Below are 14,990 nucleotides of genomic sequence, written 5' to 3'. Positions count from 1 at the left end.
TAAAACATTAAGTACAGTAAATAAAACCATTTTAAAAATAATTAAATAAATTAAATATTAATACATTATTTATAAAACATATATAACAGTAACTAAATAAAACATTAAATAACAGTAAATAAAAGCATTAAAAAACAATTAAATAAATTAAATATTAATACATAATTTATAATACACATACAACAGTAACTAAATAAAACATTAAATAACAGTAAATAAAACACAAACAATAAATAAAAATATAATAAACAATACATTGGAGAACTAATGGATAGATAGATAGATAGATAGATAGATAGATAGATAGATAGATAGATAGATAGATAGATAGATAGATAGATAGATAGATAGATAGATAGATAGATAGATAGATAGATTTTCCATAATAAAATGATCAAATCAATCTTATAAAATGTCACCGGATCCAATTTCCAGCCCAGTCCCAATTTCTGCCAGTTTAGGGTTGCTGGCGTGTTGGGCGGAGCGCGCATGCGCAGAGGGCTCGCTCTTCCACACCGCTGCAGGGAGACCGCAGGACGCTGGATGAATAGAGGGAGAACAACCCCAGATCTCCAGATGGGAATATGTGGCCAGAGCGTGGCGACGTCCTGAAGAAGAAGAAGAAGACAAAGACCTTTCGGACAGCGACACCTCCACAGCCTCTTACACCTCGGGCCACGAAGGACCAATAAGAAGAAAACCAGCCGAAATCAAACGGGGTACCAGAACGGATGAAGCTCCACGGGCAGAGCCCCACTTTTATAAACATGAAATAGACGTCCCGGTGTCTAAACAGCACGTGTGACACCAAACCCGATCTGTGTGTGACAGACAGAGAGAGAGAGAGAGAGAAAAGCCCAAGTCCGGTTTGATGCGCTGAATTCCTTCGGAGAGATGTCATCGCTGGACGTGACCCTGCGCCAGTGAACATGGGAGATCCGAGCGACCCCGGACACCCCAAAAACACCCTGGTCGCTCCCGCCGTCAAGCCCTTTGATCACTGCGATTTTAACAGAGCTAAAATCAGAGCCAGCCTCACATGGCTGGTGGCCAAAGCCTTCGGTACAGGTAGGTGGCGCGTTTCTCTTCCTCCAACCATCATCTTTGTCTCTTGGTTTGGTTCCCAATGCGTTCGGTGTCGCTGAAAGCTGAAAATGCTGTTTTTCGGTACGAAACCGCGCCGCTATGCGACGTGCAGGGTGCTGTTAAATGCATTTCCCTAAAACAGGGATTTTTGCGTTCAATTGCATAATGTTAATGTTCAACAATGCGCGACTTCATAAACCTTTACACGTTCAGCAAGCGTTTATCGGCCGTATCCGGTGCTTAATGCTGTAACGTAAGGTCTTATCCGCTAACGGAACAAGTACTGAATGGTTTCTAAATATGGACCGTTGTAGCACCATGTAAACATCACGGTAAACGTGTATGCTAATTATTTAGTGTTGTGCCGTTAGCATGCCCTAATGGTTAGCGTGCCACCTAATTAACGTGTCTTTTTATAAAGGATAGACTCTACGTAATATATACATTGTTTTCATTTTTGATAAAAATAAGTACATTTAAGCAAACTGAGTACTTATAACATAAATAACGGTAACGCTTTATTTTAGGGTACCTTAACTAGTTGCTTATTAGCATGCATATTACTAGCATATTAACTATTTAATAGTAGAAGCTAATCACATATTATTATTCTACATGATCTTATTCTACATCACTAATCCTGCCGATACCTAAACTTAACAATTTCCTTACTAACTACCAATAATAAGCAGCAAATTGAGAATTATTGAGGGAAAAGTCATAGCTAACAATGAATAACTGTGCTCTGTTTTTTAAGTGTTACAGAAATTATGTATTTTAAATGAATATACTTAAGTGTAAAATTACTGTAATGTTTTCAGACTATTTGCCATTTAATTAAATCTATTATGATATTAAATTGATATTAAATGGTATGGTAAACTTAAATATATTTTAATGTCATATCGGGTTTTATATTATGTATTAAATATATTTAAAAGTATATAAACTTTAAATGCGATATGAAATAAAACGCTCAAATTGAAATCAAATTTTCGCTTTAGTGTCACGTTTAAAAAAGATGATTAAAACTTAAGGATAAAAAAAATAGATGCAACCTTATTGTATTTGTACATTATTACAAAGTGAATTTTTTTTAAAGTGTACTTAAGTGTGTTTTGAAAGTGAAAGTGCACTTAAGTGGCCTTTTATTTCATTAATATTACATCTTCAAGTCCAGTTAAATTTATGTATATATATATATATATATATATATATATATATATATATATATATATATATATATATATATACTTAGTGCACTACAAGAACAATACATTGAAGCACATTGACTTAAAATATCAATCAGAATATCAACTAACGAGAACCAAAGTGTGACGTAATAGTCCAGAAGTGATCACTGACACCGTGGTGAACAATGTGGCAAAATGAATCATCTCCTAACTTCGTCTTCACAGCTCTCGTCGTGTCCTGAATCTGACCTCATGGTCATAAATGTACTTACGTATTCAAATTCAATCGTCTCGCACCTGGACCGACCCCGACATCCAGATTTATTTGACGGCTAGCGTTGATCTGCATGTTCAGTTTAACAGCACAGACCCGTCGTGATGACCCACGGGCCGTCTGGTCTCCTTTAGGTCCTCTCGTCTCGTTAAAATGCACAGTCAGGTCTTCAGGCCCGTGCACAACACAAATGACAACTCTTGCTGTCAGGGCGGTTATTGTTTAGCGTTTTTGATGTAAAGTGACCTTCAGGTCGCCCGAACAAGACCCTGAACTGTGGCTGAGGATACGGTGGTGTTCAGCAGGCTGATTGACGGGCCTTAAGGGCGTTATTGACCCGTTTGTTGACTTGAGGAGTAACCTTAGGACAGACTGACAGGGCAACTGATAAATCCTGCAGCTCTCCATGCATGCGAAGAACGATTAAATCAACGCATTTTAGCAATATTTAAAACTTAACGTACCAGGCTTTAAAAACAAGTTGGCGTGATGCCATGAAAGTCCATAAAAGCCTTTCCATTGATCCGTGTCGGTCAGTTGGGAAAGATGGAGATAATGAATTGGTCGTTTAATGGCATGCGCTCTGTTTTCGGTTCATCTCTGCAATGCATGCAGCGCACTGACCGAGGATTTATTACTTGTTCATTGTGAGTGCATGAAATAAACGTTAAAGAGATGAAAAGATGTTTACTTTAATTAGTTACTGAATAGTTTAAGTTAAAAGGTTAGTGTAATATGTTTTGTAGTTTAATAAATAAATACAGATAAAGCTTTATAGGAAAACAAATCTGATGATTATATTGCAATTGCTATTTATTTTTAATTATCATCATTATTATTATTATTATTATCCCAGAAAAAAATGTAGATGGTGTTATTGACCCTCATTCATAGTGCATAGTAAAAATATAATTAAATAAATGTTTAAATACAGAATATGTAAACTATTGATTTTATGTTGTTTTGACATTGTGTGAAAATATGTAGAAATCTGGGATTATTCAGTGCTTGTATCATAAGCATCATATATATATATATATATATATATATATATATATATATATATATATATATATATATATAACCCCCTTTACTAAATTTACTCACTAAAATGTCATTCAGCCTTTTCAGGCATATTTACGACAAAAATAAATTTATGGCACATTAAAAGATGAATTACTTTCAACCCAAATACTAATTCACTGTAACTGTATATTTTTTTAAACTTTCCACTATCCTACGTTTCGCTCATTTGTTAGTAAGATTTGTTTGCTAATTCAAAACACAATAAAATGTGATTTAATGTTTTAATATGTGCAAGTCAGAATAAGCACGTTGTTTGAATTTTTACACAATTATTATTTTGCACTCACTGACAGTGTAACGTTATTTCAACCACGTTTTGACATTTTATTCTCCAAAAATGTACTCGAATCCTTAAAAGCAGACAATTTGCTTACATTGCGTGTGTTTCCTACGGACATAAAATCACGTTTGTGTGACATCTTGACGTCTTTGACCTATGTACTGTATATTATATTTCTATACTTACAAACAGTCTGTTTTCAACTGCACACACATGCGTTTATATATACAACATATAAACAGTAAAATACAATATATATATTTGAAACGGTGTGTTTTTCTTCACCTATTTAAAAAAAACGTCACTACATCAAAAATGCATTCATTTGACTTTTGAGCCACTTTGAGGACATCATTGGAATCGCTTAATTTTAATCGCTTAAAGTGAATCGTCATCGTCATCATGATATTGAACATATTGCGAGTCTGTAAGGCACAGACTCTCAGCACCTGTGCCGTTCCTCTCTCTCCATCTGTCTTTCACGAGGCTCGTGAGGAGCTCCTGGATGCATACGTACGGCGGGGAGGGAATCGATCAGCCTCCCTATTGTTGCCATGGCAACCGCGGCCCCGGCGCTCACATTTTTGACTTCCGCCCGTCAACGCCTCGTGGTTCAGATACCATCTATTGTTTTATCGTACAGCCGTCTTAAAAGCTTTCCCGGAAAGCTCTGAACGGACGCTAAAGGTATTTTGTCGTTTTGGCGTATCGTCGACGTCTCTTGTGCCTTCATCACAGTCGGGTTTAACACGGGAGAAATTGAAAGCATGTGCAGGTGATAAGGATACAAGCGTTCTCCCAAACTCTCACCCGTCTCCATAAATAGCTAAACATCTCGTTCTCCATGGATACGGTGACCTCATTCGGATCCGTGAACCCATTTATTCCGTCAGCGCGTGAACTCGTGTTAATGATATTTTTGATTTTGTAGCTGCGCGGTAGACACCGTCTCGTTTCCTTTAAGGGCTTTCTCCTTTCCTTTATCTTCCCGGCTGAGAGCGAATCACACTTGCACAGAGCACCGGAAAACACCGAGCTTTAGCTATATTTAGCTGTCCCGAAGATGAAAAGTACTTTGATCTCGGAAATTCAGAAGAAGGAAAAATATCCCGCCAGCTCAGCTGTCTGCTATGATATAACAGACTGAAGGTGTCTTCGTATGAAAGAAATCAGTCCCACCGGGATTTCTTGTGGCAGTATAGGATTTTTGGGAGGAAATTACTAATAAGCATACTACAGAATCGCCAAATTCAGAATTTGAGCATAACAATAAAAAAAAGATATAGTTACTTTGTCAATTAATTTTATTTTTGTTATTAAAAATAAGAAAAAGAAGCAAATACTGTAAGTTTTTTTTGTGTTTTTTTTTTATGTATTTATATATTTATGTTTAAATAAATATGTTTATAAGCCGATAATCATTTCTACGTTAAGGCTAATGACCGATTAATAGCCGATACTGCATTTCTATACGAATAAATACAATTGACAAAAGTATTTTTAAATGTTACAAAATTGGGATTTATTTTCTTGCTCATTCATGTTTTTTGCTACACAAACATTTCAAAAACTTTCTGCAATTGTTTTTCAGTTGCGAATTATTGCAGGATTGCAAAAAAAAAAAAACATTAGACATGTCAATAACAATAACGCATTTTTGCTGTTTTTTGAAGGTAATGGCAAATTATGCAAATAATTCCAATTTAATTTTTTTAATATATATATATATATATATATATATATATATATATATATATATATATATATATATATATATATATATATATAATATTATATAATATACAATAATGATTAATATGATGAATTTATTTATATTTATTTTATATATTTATGTTAAAAGGCTAATAATTGATACATAGCCCATATTAGAATTCTATCCTACTTTGTCTAAATGAACTTGTACAACATGAAATTGGATATTCGTCACAAAATGGCTAACGTTGCTTGCGGTTGTGTGATCTTGCAGACAGTGTTCCAGAGGACCTGAGCGAGCCCTTCTACAGGGACCAGTATGAGCAGGAGCACCTGAAGCCTCCGGTGGTGGGCCTGCTGCTGTCAGCGGAGCTGTACTGCAGAGCAGGAAGTCTGATCCTGAAGAGCGACGCCGTCAAACCTCTGCTGGGTCATGACGCCGTCATCCAGGCTCTGGCTCAGAAAGGCCTGTACGTCACCGACCAGGAGAGACTGGTGACCGAGAGAGACCTGCAGAAGAAACCCATTCAGATGGTGAGATCTTGGATATTACGCTTAAACAGCGAAGAACGCAATCTGATTTTCTGACATCCAATTCAGGCCACTTTCAGCTGTAGTTAAATCTGTTACCAACGATAAACTCCACTCTTGACCGGCTCGCTAAAACGTATTGTGATTGGTCAGTTTACATGCTGATCAAAAAGTGACCCTTTATATTTATTCTGCTGCACCAGAATAAACCTATGAATTATTAATTGATAAATGACAGATATTAAAATGAAATATATGTAATATTGTATTGCGCTATATTGTGTGTGTGTGTGTGTGTGTGTGTGTGTGTGTGTGTATAGTTAAACTCTCTAGAAGAGTTCAAATGTTTTTTCATTGTACATTTCAATTGATCTCAATCAAACTGCAGTTGGGTTTTTATTGACTAGGTTAAAACAAAACTTTAAAAATCCGCTAACGCAACATGACAACATCATAAAAAACATGATTTTTGAAAAGTCATAATAATCATTGTTATAATATGTCCATTTTTATATATACTATATTCGGTATTTTCAGTTTTTTATTTAGGCCTATTTATTTTAGTTGCTTTTGTATTTTATTTCAATATTATTTATATTAAAAAATATATTTTTAATATTTTTATACAACACTGTGATGGATTATAACAGAGAGATAATCAACATGCAATATATGTAATGTAAATGAAAAAATAAAAGGTGACACTTTATTTTTGGCTCTTTTAACTAGTTTTTTATTTTATTAGCATGCATATTACTAGAATATTAGCTGTTTATTAGTACTAATTAAACACATATTAATGCTTTATTCTACGTGACCTCATGGTACATCACTAATCCTACCCAAAACCTAAAACCTAACAACTATCTTACAAACTATTAATAATAAGCGGCAAATTAGGATTCATTTTTTGATGGAAAAGTCGTAGTTAATAGTGAATAACTGTGCTCTATTCTAAAGTTCCACTAATACAAGTAATATGCATATCCATTATCCTACAGATATGTCCTTCTCTCTTGGGAATACATAACATTACAGAAGAAAAATTAGTTTTTTTGTGTGTCTTGAAACCAAAAGCGGGCCCACAATCGTGACTGGATAGACCTCTCATAATTTTCTCTCAGTTCTATGTCCTTTATCCCGTCATTGTGTTCACATTGTTTAATCGAGGATGTATTTCAGGCTCACAGCGTCTGCTTTAAAGATATAAAGAGTTCTGTTGTTGCGTGAGCGACTTCCTGTTGATATTTAATTACCGTGCCGCTGTTTGCTGTGCCTCTGGCTTCCTCATCCTCAACCGAACACATATCATCACAAACAATCTCTGCGCTGCGGTAATAACCGTTTGGAAAGTGCCAATAATGACGCTAGCAACTCCATTCTGCGCTTCCCATGAAGAATTGATTGTCTTAATTACATTAAATGATCGCGTCGCGCTGCTGGCAGTTATTTCCCCACACGTCCCCGAGCCGTTGCATCTGCATGTAACCGGCCGCATAGCTGCGCTCTTAGACCCAGACCTTTACGGCTTGATCTCTTCGAAAAACCAACGAGCATTTCAGCACCTCAAACTCTGGAGGCCACAAATCCTCATTAGCTACAGAAAGCCGTCCATCTGTCTGCTCTGCTGCAATAAGCCGCCCGACTACAAGATCTGTCAGTCTTCCCGTGCTCCGCTTTAACCTGTTTAGCCTGGCTCTCCAGGGAGCGAGTTTTTCGGCTTTGTGGCTTTATCCGTTTCGAGAAAATACAGCAGTCGTTACGCTGCGCTGTAAATCTCGTAAAATGTACGGCGGAAAACTGGCAGCTGTCGGAAATCTACTGTAAAAAAATGCGGTAACAGCATTTTTGGTTTTAAGTGAAATTTACAGTTAAATACCGTAATTCCGTTAACTGATGTAATGTTGATATACCCATTTATTAAAGTACTGAAATCTGTTTTGTGCTAAATAACCACCAAACGCAGGCGCCGATGAGAAAGTCACGCGATGAACCAAAGTCCATCACAAGCAGCTTTTGAATAATAGCATTCACGCAAACACAAAAATAGGCAATAAACATTCATTTAACAACATCAGAAGTAACATACAAACCTAAACCGATAAGAAAAACTAAGAAGAAACTTCAAATTCAAACTAAATGTGAAATGCAGTGAAGGGAATTCTGGAGTTTTTCCTTGTAAATTTTACGGCAATTTACCGTTAACTTTTTTTTACAGTGTGACCGTAGAAAGGTTTTCAATTCTGTTTACTAAAAACCTTTTTTACTAATAACCCTAAAGCTATACCTTCATCCAGGGGTCAGCGATATACTTCTAGACACAATTAACCGGTAGGAGTTTGTCAGCTGGTAGAGTATTTGGACTACTGTTTCTATCGTGGTTTCAGACTTGCGTCGGTGTTGTGCTAAGTGATCACAAAACCTCATCGTTTGCGCACATCTTCAAAGGTGCCGTTTGTACGTTTTTGACTCTTAAATAAGTAGATATTTAGGAAATATGTTTACATAGCTGTTTCTTCGAGAAATAATTGCCATAGCCAGGTAATCTACCCCTTCTTCGCTTTCGTTTTTCCAGTTTTAAATAGCCATTTCTGGAGTCTTTTTCAGATCTAAGGTTTGAAAGACCAGAGGCACTCGTGACGCTTTAAGTGAAAGCAAACAGCTGGGGGAAAAAAAAAAAACACCCGTGTAACAGTATACTGGATCCGGGGAGCTCTTAAAGTGACAGCAGTCTAATATTCCTGCTCTGTGTCATACATGCTAATCAATCAAAAGAAGAGAGGGAAAATCTCTCGCTGCTCTTGAATAAATCAGAAATAATATGTATTTAATATGAACAGTTTGTTTTACTGTAGCGTATTTACTGTATTGCTCGTAATTGACTGTTTGCTTCATTGAGTTTACTGTTTGTTTGTTTTTTAGGTTAGTAGTAGTTTTTTTGTGATATTGAGAATTCAAATTCTTAAATTTCTATGGTATCAAAAACATTGCTATCATAAACACACTTGATCAAGGCAAAATATTCATACATTTGACGTGCATTATATCAGTCACTGGTCGTCGGGATTTATTAAAATGCTACTTTTAGAGGTCATTTGCTACTCTCTTGCCCGTTGGGATGAAGTCGATGGGACAGTGTTTTGGTTGTGATGACAGTGTCCTGCTGTTTTCAGAAACTTCCTCACGCATTAATAAGGTTTGACTGCACCAACTGAATGACTGCGGCGCTTTGCCATCAATAATTCAGCCGGGCTTCTATTTTGGATGTGTGAGAGGCAAAACCTGTCAGAGTTTCGTGAGGTGATCAGAGTTGCATCCGCTCGTCCTTTGAAATGCTCTCAACAGCAAAGGACTTCATCATACGTACAGCTTTATAACTAAACTATTTTTTGCTGCTGTGCCTTAAAGACTATGTTAATGACCTCGCTTGTGATTGGACAGTGGTTGGGTTTGATGGAGTGTATAGGTAGTTTTGGAAACATAACTTTTTAATTCAAACACGTAAGGAACATCTTGCATGGAAAATGTCTTTATTCATCTCTTCGTCTCCTCTGAAGAATTGTATGTGCTCATGCAGCTGCCACCCACCCACACACAACCCCGCATTCATTCTACATTATAGACTCACTCAGAAATACATACGTACGCAGCTCACGCTCCCACCCACATAGTCACACCATAGTGAGGAAAAACGATCATAATAGCCTTTGTGTTCAGGGTTTAATTTATTTTATATCGGTCTGGTAATCAAACAGCACCTTTAGAAGTGATACAACATTCAGGAAACAGTACATATACATACTGTATTTATGTAAAGTTATTGTTACTATATATATATGTGTGTGTGTGTGTGTGTGTGTGTGTGTGTATATATATATATCTATATATATATATATATATATAGTAATGATATATATAATGAATTGCATCCAAAATAAAAGTTTTTGGTTTATATAATATGCATGTGTGCTATGTATATTTATTATGTATGTATATATTTTTAGAAAATATGAAGTGTTTATATATTACATATATTTGTTTATAATATAAATATAGACCTGTAAATACATGTACACATGTTTTAAAATGTAAATAATATATATTTGTGTATTTATATGTACAATATAAACATAATAATAAACACAGAGCACACTTTATGCAAACAAAAACGTTTATTTTGGATGTGATTAATTGCAATTAATCATTTGACAGCACTAATACTAATAGCACAATATGTGTGTGTGTGTGTGTGTGTGTGTGTGTGTGTGTGTGTGTGTGTGTGTGTGTGTGTGTGTGTGTGTGCACGCATGGGTGTGTGTGTGTACAAATTATGAAAATATGACTATTTATGAATATGTGAGAACAATTAATATATATCTGCATTCCAAATTATTCTTAAATATTGAACAATTGAATCACCCTCGTCATTGCAAACATTAAACATTATTGGAAATAGAGATATGGGTATTGGGAATAGAGATATTTTACAAAAAAGTGTTTTTTTTTTTTTGTTACTTCAATTAAGGGTTAGATTTTTTATTATTTACTTAAAAATGACTTGCGTATATATAACAAGTTTTGCGAGTTTTTCTTCGTGTAATGAGATTGCGTCTTCACGCTGGTACAAACTGCTCGGTCCACAGAGATCAGCACCCCTGCATCGTTACTCTGAAAATGAGTTGTGCTTAATTAAGACTAACGAATGTTTTGACAAGTGTAAATTATAACACCAAAGATGACATGATGCTATATCTGGCCCTGGCAGACAATGAGAGAGAAAGTCATATTAAGCACTGTGGGCTCCTCGGGGATGGATGTTATTTACATACATGCGCAGCGGGGAACTGACAATGTGGCGGTACTGAGAACATCTTTACTTCTGAGAATAACGTTTGCGTGTTATATTTATACAGAAAATGAATAGCGTTACAGTGCGGTGACTGCATTGTTTAAAGTCCACGGTCTCAATTTTGAGCAGTCCATGAACTCGGTTTTCATACATCTGCATGGCATAACATTCGAGACATAGACTTCTTTGTAATTCACTGCCTCTTGGCATCAGCGCTCGCCGATAGTGGATGGAGGCAATACTTTTTGTTAGGTTCTTGTTAGTAATTAAAAAGTTTGGTAAATTCTGTTATTTTTACATTTAATTCTTCTGTAATATCAATTATTATATGCTTTATGCTAAAGTAAAATAATACACTTAAATTAATGGGCGAACTATTTTTTTTTTTATGCTTAGGCCCATATATTTAGATTTGATTTGAGTAAATTTGATGCAGTAGTTAATACTGTGCTGACGCAGGCTTCAAGGGCACACACGGTGATCGGGTATTTGCTATTTTCTCACTTTTTGAGATAGTTTTAATAAAATTGTTGCGGTTTATCCGAGAAATGTACACGGGTCAAAGACGAAAAAGAGTTTAAGCATAAAAACAATAACTGTAATGCCGCTTTCGATTGTTGCTATTTTCTCCTAAAAAACTAAAACGGAAAAGTTTTCTGTTTAAATGCAATTTTGAAAAAAGTAAATATCACACTTTTTTCCTAATTTACTAATTAAAATGTCATTCAGTGTAACAATCTCGTCACGCATATTTAAAAAAAAAACAATTTATGACACACTTTCAACCCAAATACTAATTAGCTTTTTTTTTTCCTTTTTTTATTTTCCGCTATCTTTTTGTCAGTAAGATGTTTTTACTAATTTAAAACACAATAAAAATTTGTATTCTTTTATATATTTTATATAAGTTTGAATGAGCATGTTTCAATTTTTACTAAAATATTGTGCTTAATGACATCATTCTACAAAAACCTACCTGAAACCTTAAAAATAATGTGCACTTAATGTGCTTTCTATGGACATAAAATCACTTGTGAATTTCTTTGAATGCGGACATCTTAACGTCTTGACCCATATTTAATTTCTCCGTTACTTTTTGTTATTAGGTCGTGGTATTTCGATTTGATTCTAGAACATTCTGTGCGGTATCCGTTATTGTATTAATGCAGGCTCCCAGGGCACACGTGGTGATCGGGTATTTCCGGCATTCCTGCTTCTTGAGATTCTTCTCTGAATCAAACTTGCATTTCCTACAAGACCAATACTGCTCAGTGAATGTATGCTGTGCTAAGCTAACTGCTAAGCTCCTGTTTATTCTGCTTTCTGTCGATATTCCCACATTAATGCCCACAAACTTGTCAATCAAATCCTAACATGCTGTGTCGTCTCGAACAGTCCCGGCTCTCCTCTCCCCGCTGCTCGCACACGCTCTGTTGCCATAGCGATGCCCTGTAAAGGCGGGAGGCAGCATGCTTGCAAGGTGGATCCATTAGCGCGAAGTGCAATTTAAATCCCAAAAAGCCAAGGTACAAGTAATCTTCAAATTGAGGATTAAAAGGAAAGGTTGCACGAAGCTATATCAGCTTTATTCAGGCCTTTTGCTTAGCTTGTGTCTTTCTTGGCTTGTTTTTGTCCTCACCGATCGGACTCAGCAGATAAAATGTACCTCATCATGACAGGAAATCACTTTCTCTTATCATAAACATTGAATGCTTGCAGTATTTACGGCGCTGTTTGGCTTTCAAATGAGGGTGTTGATCAAATGTGGTTTTGTGCGGTTTAGTTTCAGGCGGTCCTACGGTGGCAAGGGAGCCCCAGAGGAGAATATCTTCAGCCCGACTCCAACAAAAGACGCTTTACAAAGAGCCGTTTCTAACGTGTCAGTGCTGTTTTTCTTAGTGGTCACGGCTGGTATGTCTCATCAGCATTCTCCAGCCTTTAATTTAGACCAAGGATGAGTGGGTTTCCTTAAATTGACTGTGGGAAAGAAATTATTTAATCAAATTTGACTTTAAATTGGGTATTTAATGAAAATGTGTAATTGATTGTTATATTAAGTTTCATCAGCATTGCAGGACAAATTGTGGTTTAACTAGCTGCAGTAAAGCAATATTCAATATGTGACCCTGGACCGCAAAACTAGCGACTTAAAATATACCCCAGCGGCTTAAGACTGGTTTTGTGGTCCAGGGTCACATACATTAAAGCCTGGGAAGCATAATTAGAACATTATCGGCCGATAATGGCTTAAAATGATAATACCGCCACTGGCCGATTGTGAAGAAAATGATGCCGATATGCTAACAGCTCACATATTCTCAGGATGTGCTAGCAATAAGATCACTTCAGCAGTCTCTCACTTTTTGCCCCATTTATTCTGAGAATAAAAGCACAAAACGACACATCTGGTGTGCGATAGAGTCAACAGTCGCTAATGTGTGGTCCTAATACCCGTGAGCAAGGCGATTTATTTACTGTTTGCCTACTTGTAACAAAATTCAAATACACAAATATCGGTATAAACAAAGCAGTACTTGCTGTGTTAAAAAAAAGGATAAAAATATATCAATATCGGCATCAGCATATCGGATATCGGCAAAATCTAATATAGCCTATTGTGTATAATTGAAGCTAATATTTTACAGCACCTCAGAAGAACCGAATAGAATGGAATAGAATGGTTTCTCACCCAAATGCATTGCTGCACAAAATGTGGGTGGATTTTCTTTTGTTTTGACATTTCCTTTCTTTCCTACCCAGATGTGAGTATTTCTGTGTGCGCTTGTGATGCTGTGAAGAGCAATGACTGCTGGGAGTGGAAACACAGGGCAGTGCTTTATGAAAAAATGATTACGGCACAGTTTCTCCTTTCTGCAAGGACGGATAAATCTGAAATAGTTGCTTTTTTTCGACACATGGGTTTTGCATTATGTAACGGGCTAATTTTGCATTTGTGGGCTGTGTTCGTTGTAGATCTTCAGCAGGAACGTGAATATGAACGCATGATTAGAAAATACTTTCTTTGGGGAAACATTTAATGGGTTAAGACATTGATGATCGCATAAAAAACACAGGTTCGAATCCAACAGGCAACATGAGTCAGTCTCATTCCCCATCTTGCTGAGCCCGACAATTAATAAACCTATAAGTGGTTGATCTCTCTTTTGAAGATGTCATGAACGGATCTTCAACCCAAAGCAGAAGATCAAATCACTGCGCACGCTCTGACCATTCAGACAGCAAAACGTTTAATCAATAAAAGGATTTATAAATGTAATCGGCTTAAACGAGAAGCTCGGCTCTTATGCAACGGAACGTCTTCTGTTTTTTTCCTCCGTGATGAGACGTGGGAGTGTCACAGCTCATGTGGAGAGGAAACCAGACCCACTCAAGTGAGAGAAATTGCTGACTGAACAGCATAACTCAGTGTCACCGGGATCCGTCAGAGCCGATCTTTCCATGGAGCCACTTTCAGATGCGACAGAAAAGCTGTGCTGTGACGTTCTGAGCTACCTGTTCGTCTTAACATCCACTCAGATTTACAGCGAAAGGTCAGAAAGCTTTCCAGGCGGCAAAAAGTGCAGCGCTAAGGAGTGCGCAAGATTGAGCATTCGACAAACATGAATTGTGTGCTTCCGGAAAGAGAAAGAAAAAAAACAATGTTTGTCAAAAAAGTAGAAGATTTAGGCCTAGTGTTCAACATAAACAGTGTTAATTCATAATGATAAATGTGATGTAATTGTACAATTGTAGAAATTGTGTGTGTATGCGATAGATAGATAGATAGATAGATAGATAGATAGATAGATAGATAGATAGATAGATAGATAGATAACAAGCAAGCATAACAAGCGACATTTAACGTCAGTCATCTGGAAGCGCAGTCACATGAACACTGTTTATTAGATGTGTTCGACTCTTCTTGCCACAATTTCTGATTCATTGTTTACTCACCCGTTTCTTTCACTGGGGTTTGCT

General features: G+C 36.4%; 1 protein-coding gene across 11 annotated transcripts in view; it reads left to right on the top strand.

The window, feature by feature from the left end:
- The first annotated feature begins 280 nt into the window (after positions 1–280).
- Positions 281–14,990, top strand: part of camsap2a (calmodulin regulated spectrin-associated protein family, member 2a) — a 33,209-nt gene continuing 18,499 nt past the window's right edge. For all 11 annotated transcript variants that reach the window (XM_043223094.1, XM_043223092.1, XM_043223095.1 and 8 more), the window contains exons 1-2: positions 281–1,068; positions 5,907–6,166. In XM_043223094.1, coding sequence (XP_043079029.1) covers positions 930–1,068; positions 5,907–6,166 — 399 coding nt within the window. In that variant the 5' untranslated portion in view covers positions 281–929. The remainder of the gene's footprint in view (positions 1,069–5,906; positions 6,167–14,990) is intronic.

Source organism: Puntigrus tetrazona, chromosome 22 (assembly GCF_018831695.1).
Source record: "Puntigrus tetrazona isolate hp1 chromosome 22, ASM1883169v1, whole genome shotgun sequence".
Taxonomy (NCBI): domain Eukaryota; kingdom Metazoa; phylum Chordata; class Actinopteri; order Cypriniformes; family Cyprinidae; genus Puntigrus; species Puntigrus tetrazona.
The sequence above is the reverse complement of the archived record's forward strand: the minus strand, read 5'-3'. Positions and strand labels throughout refer to the sequence as shown.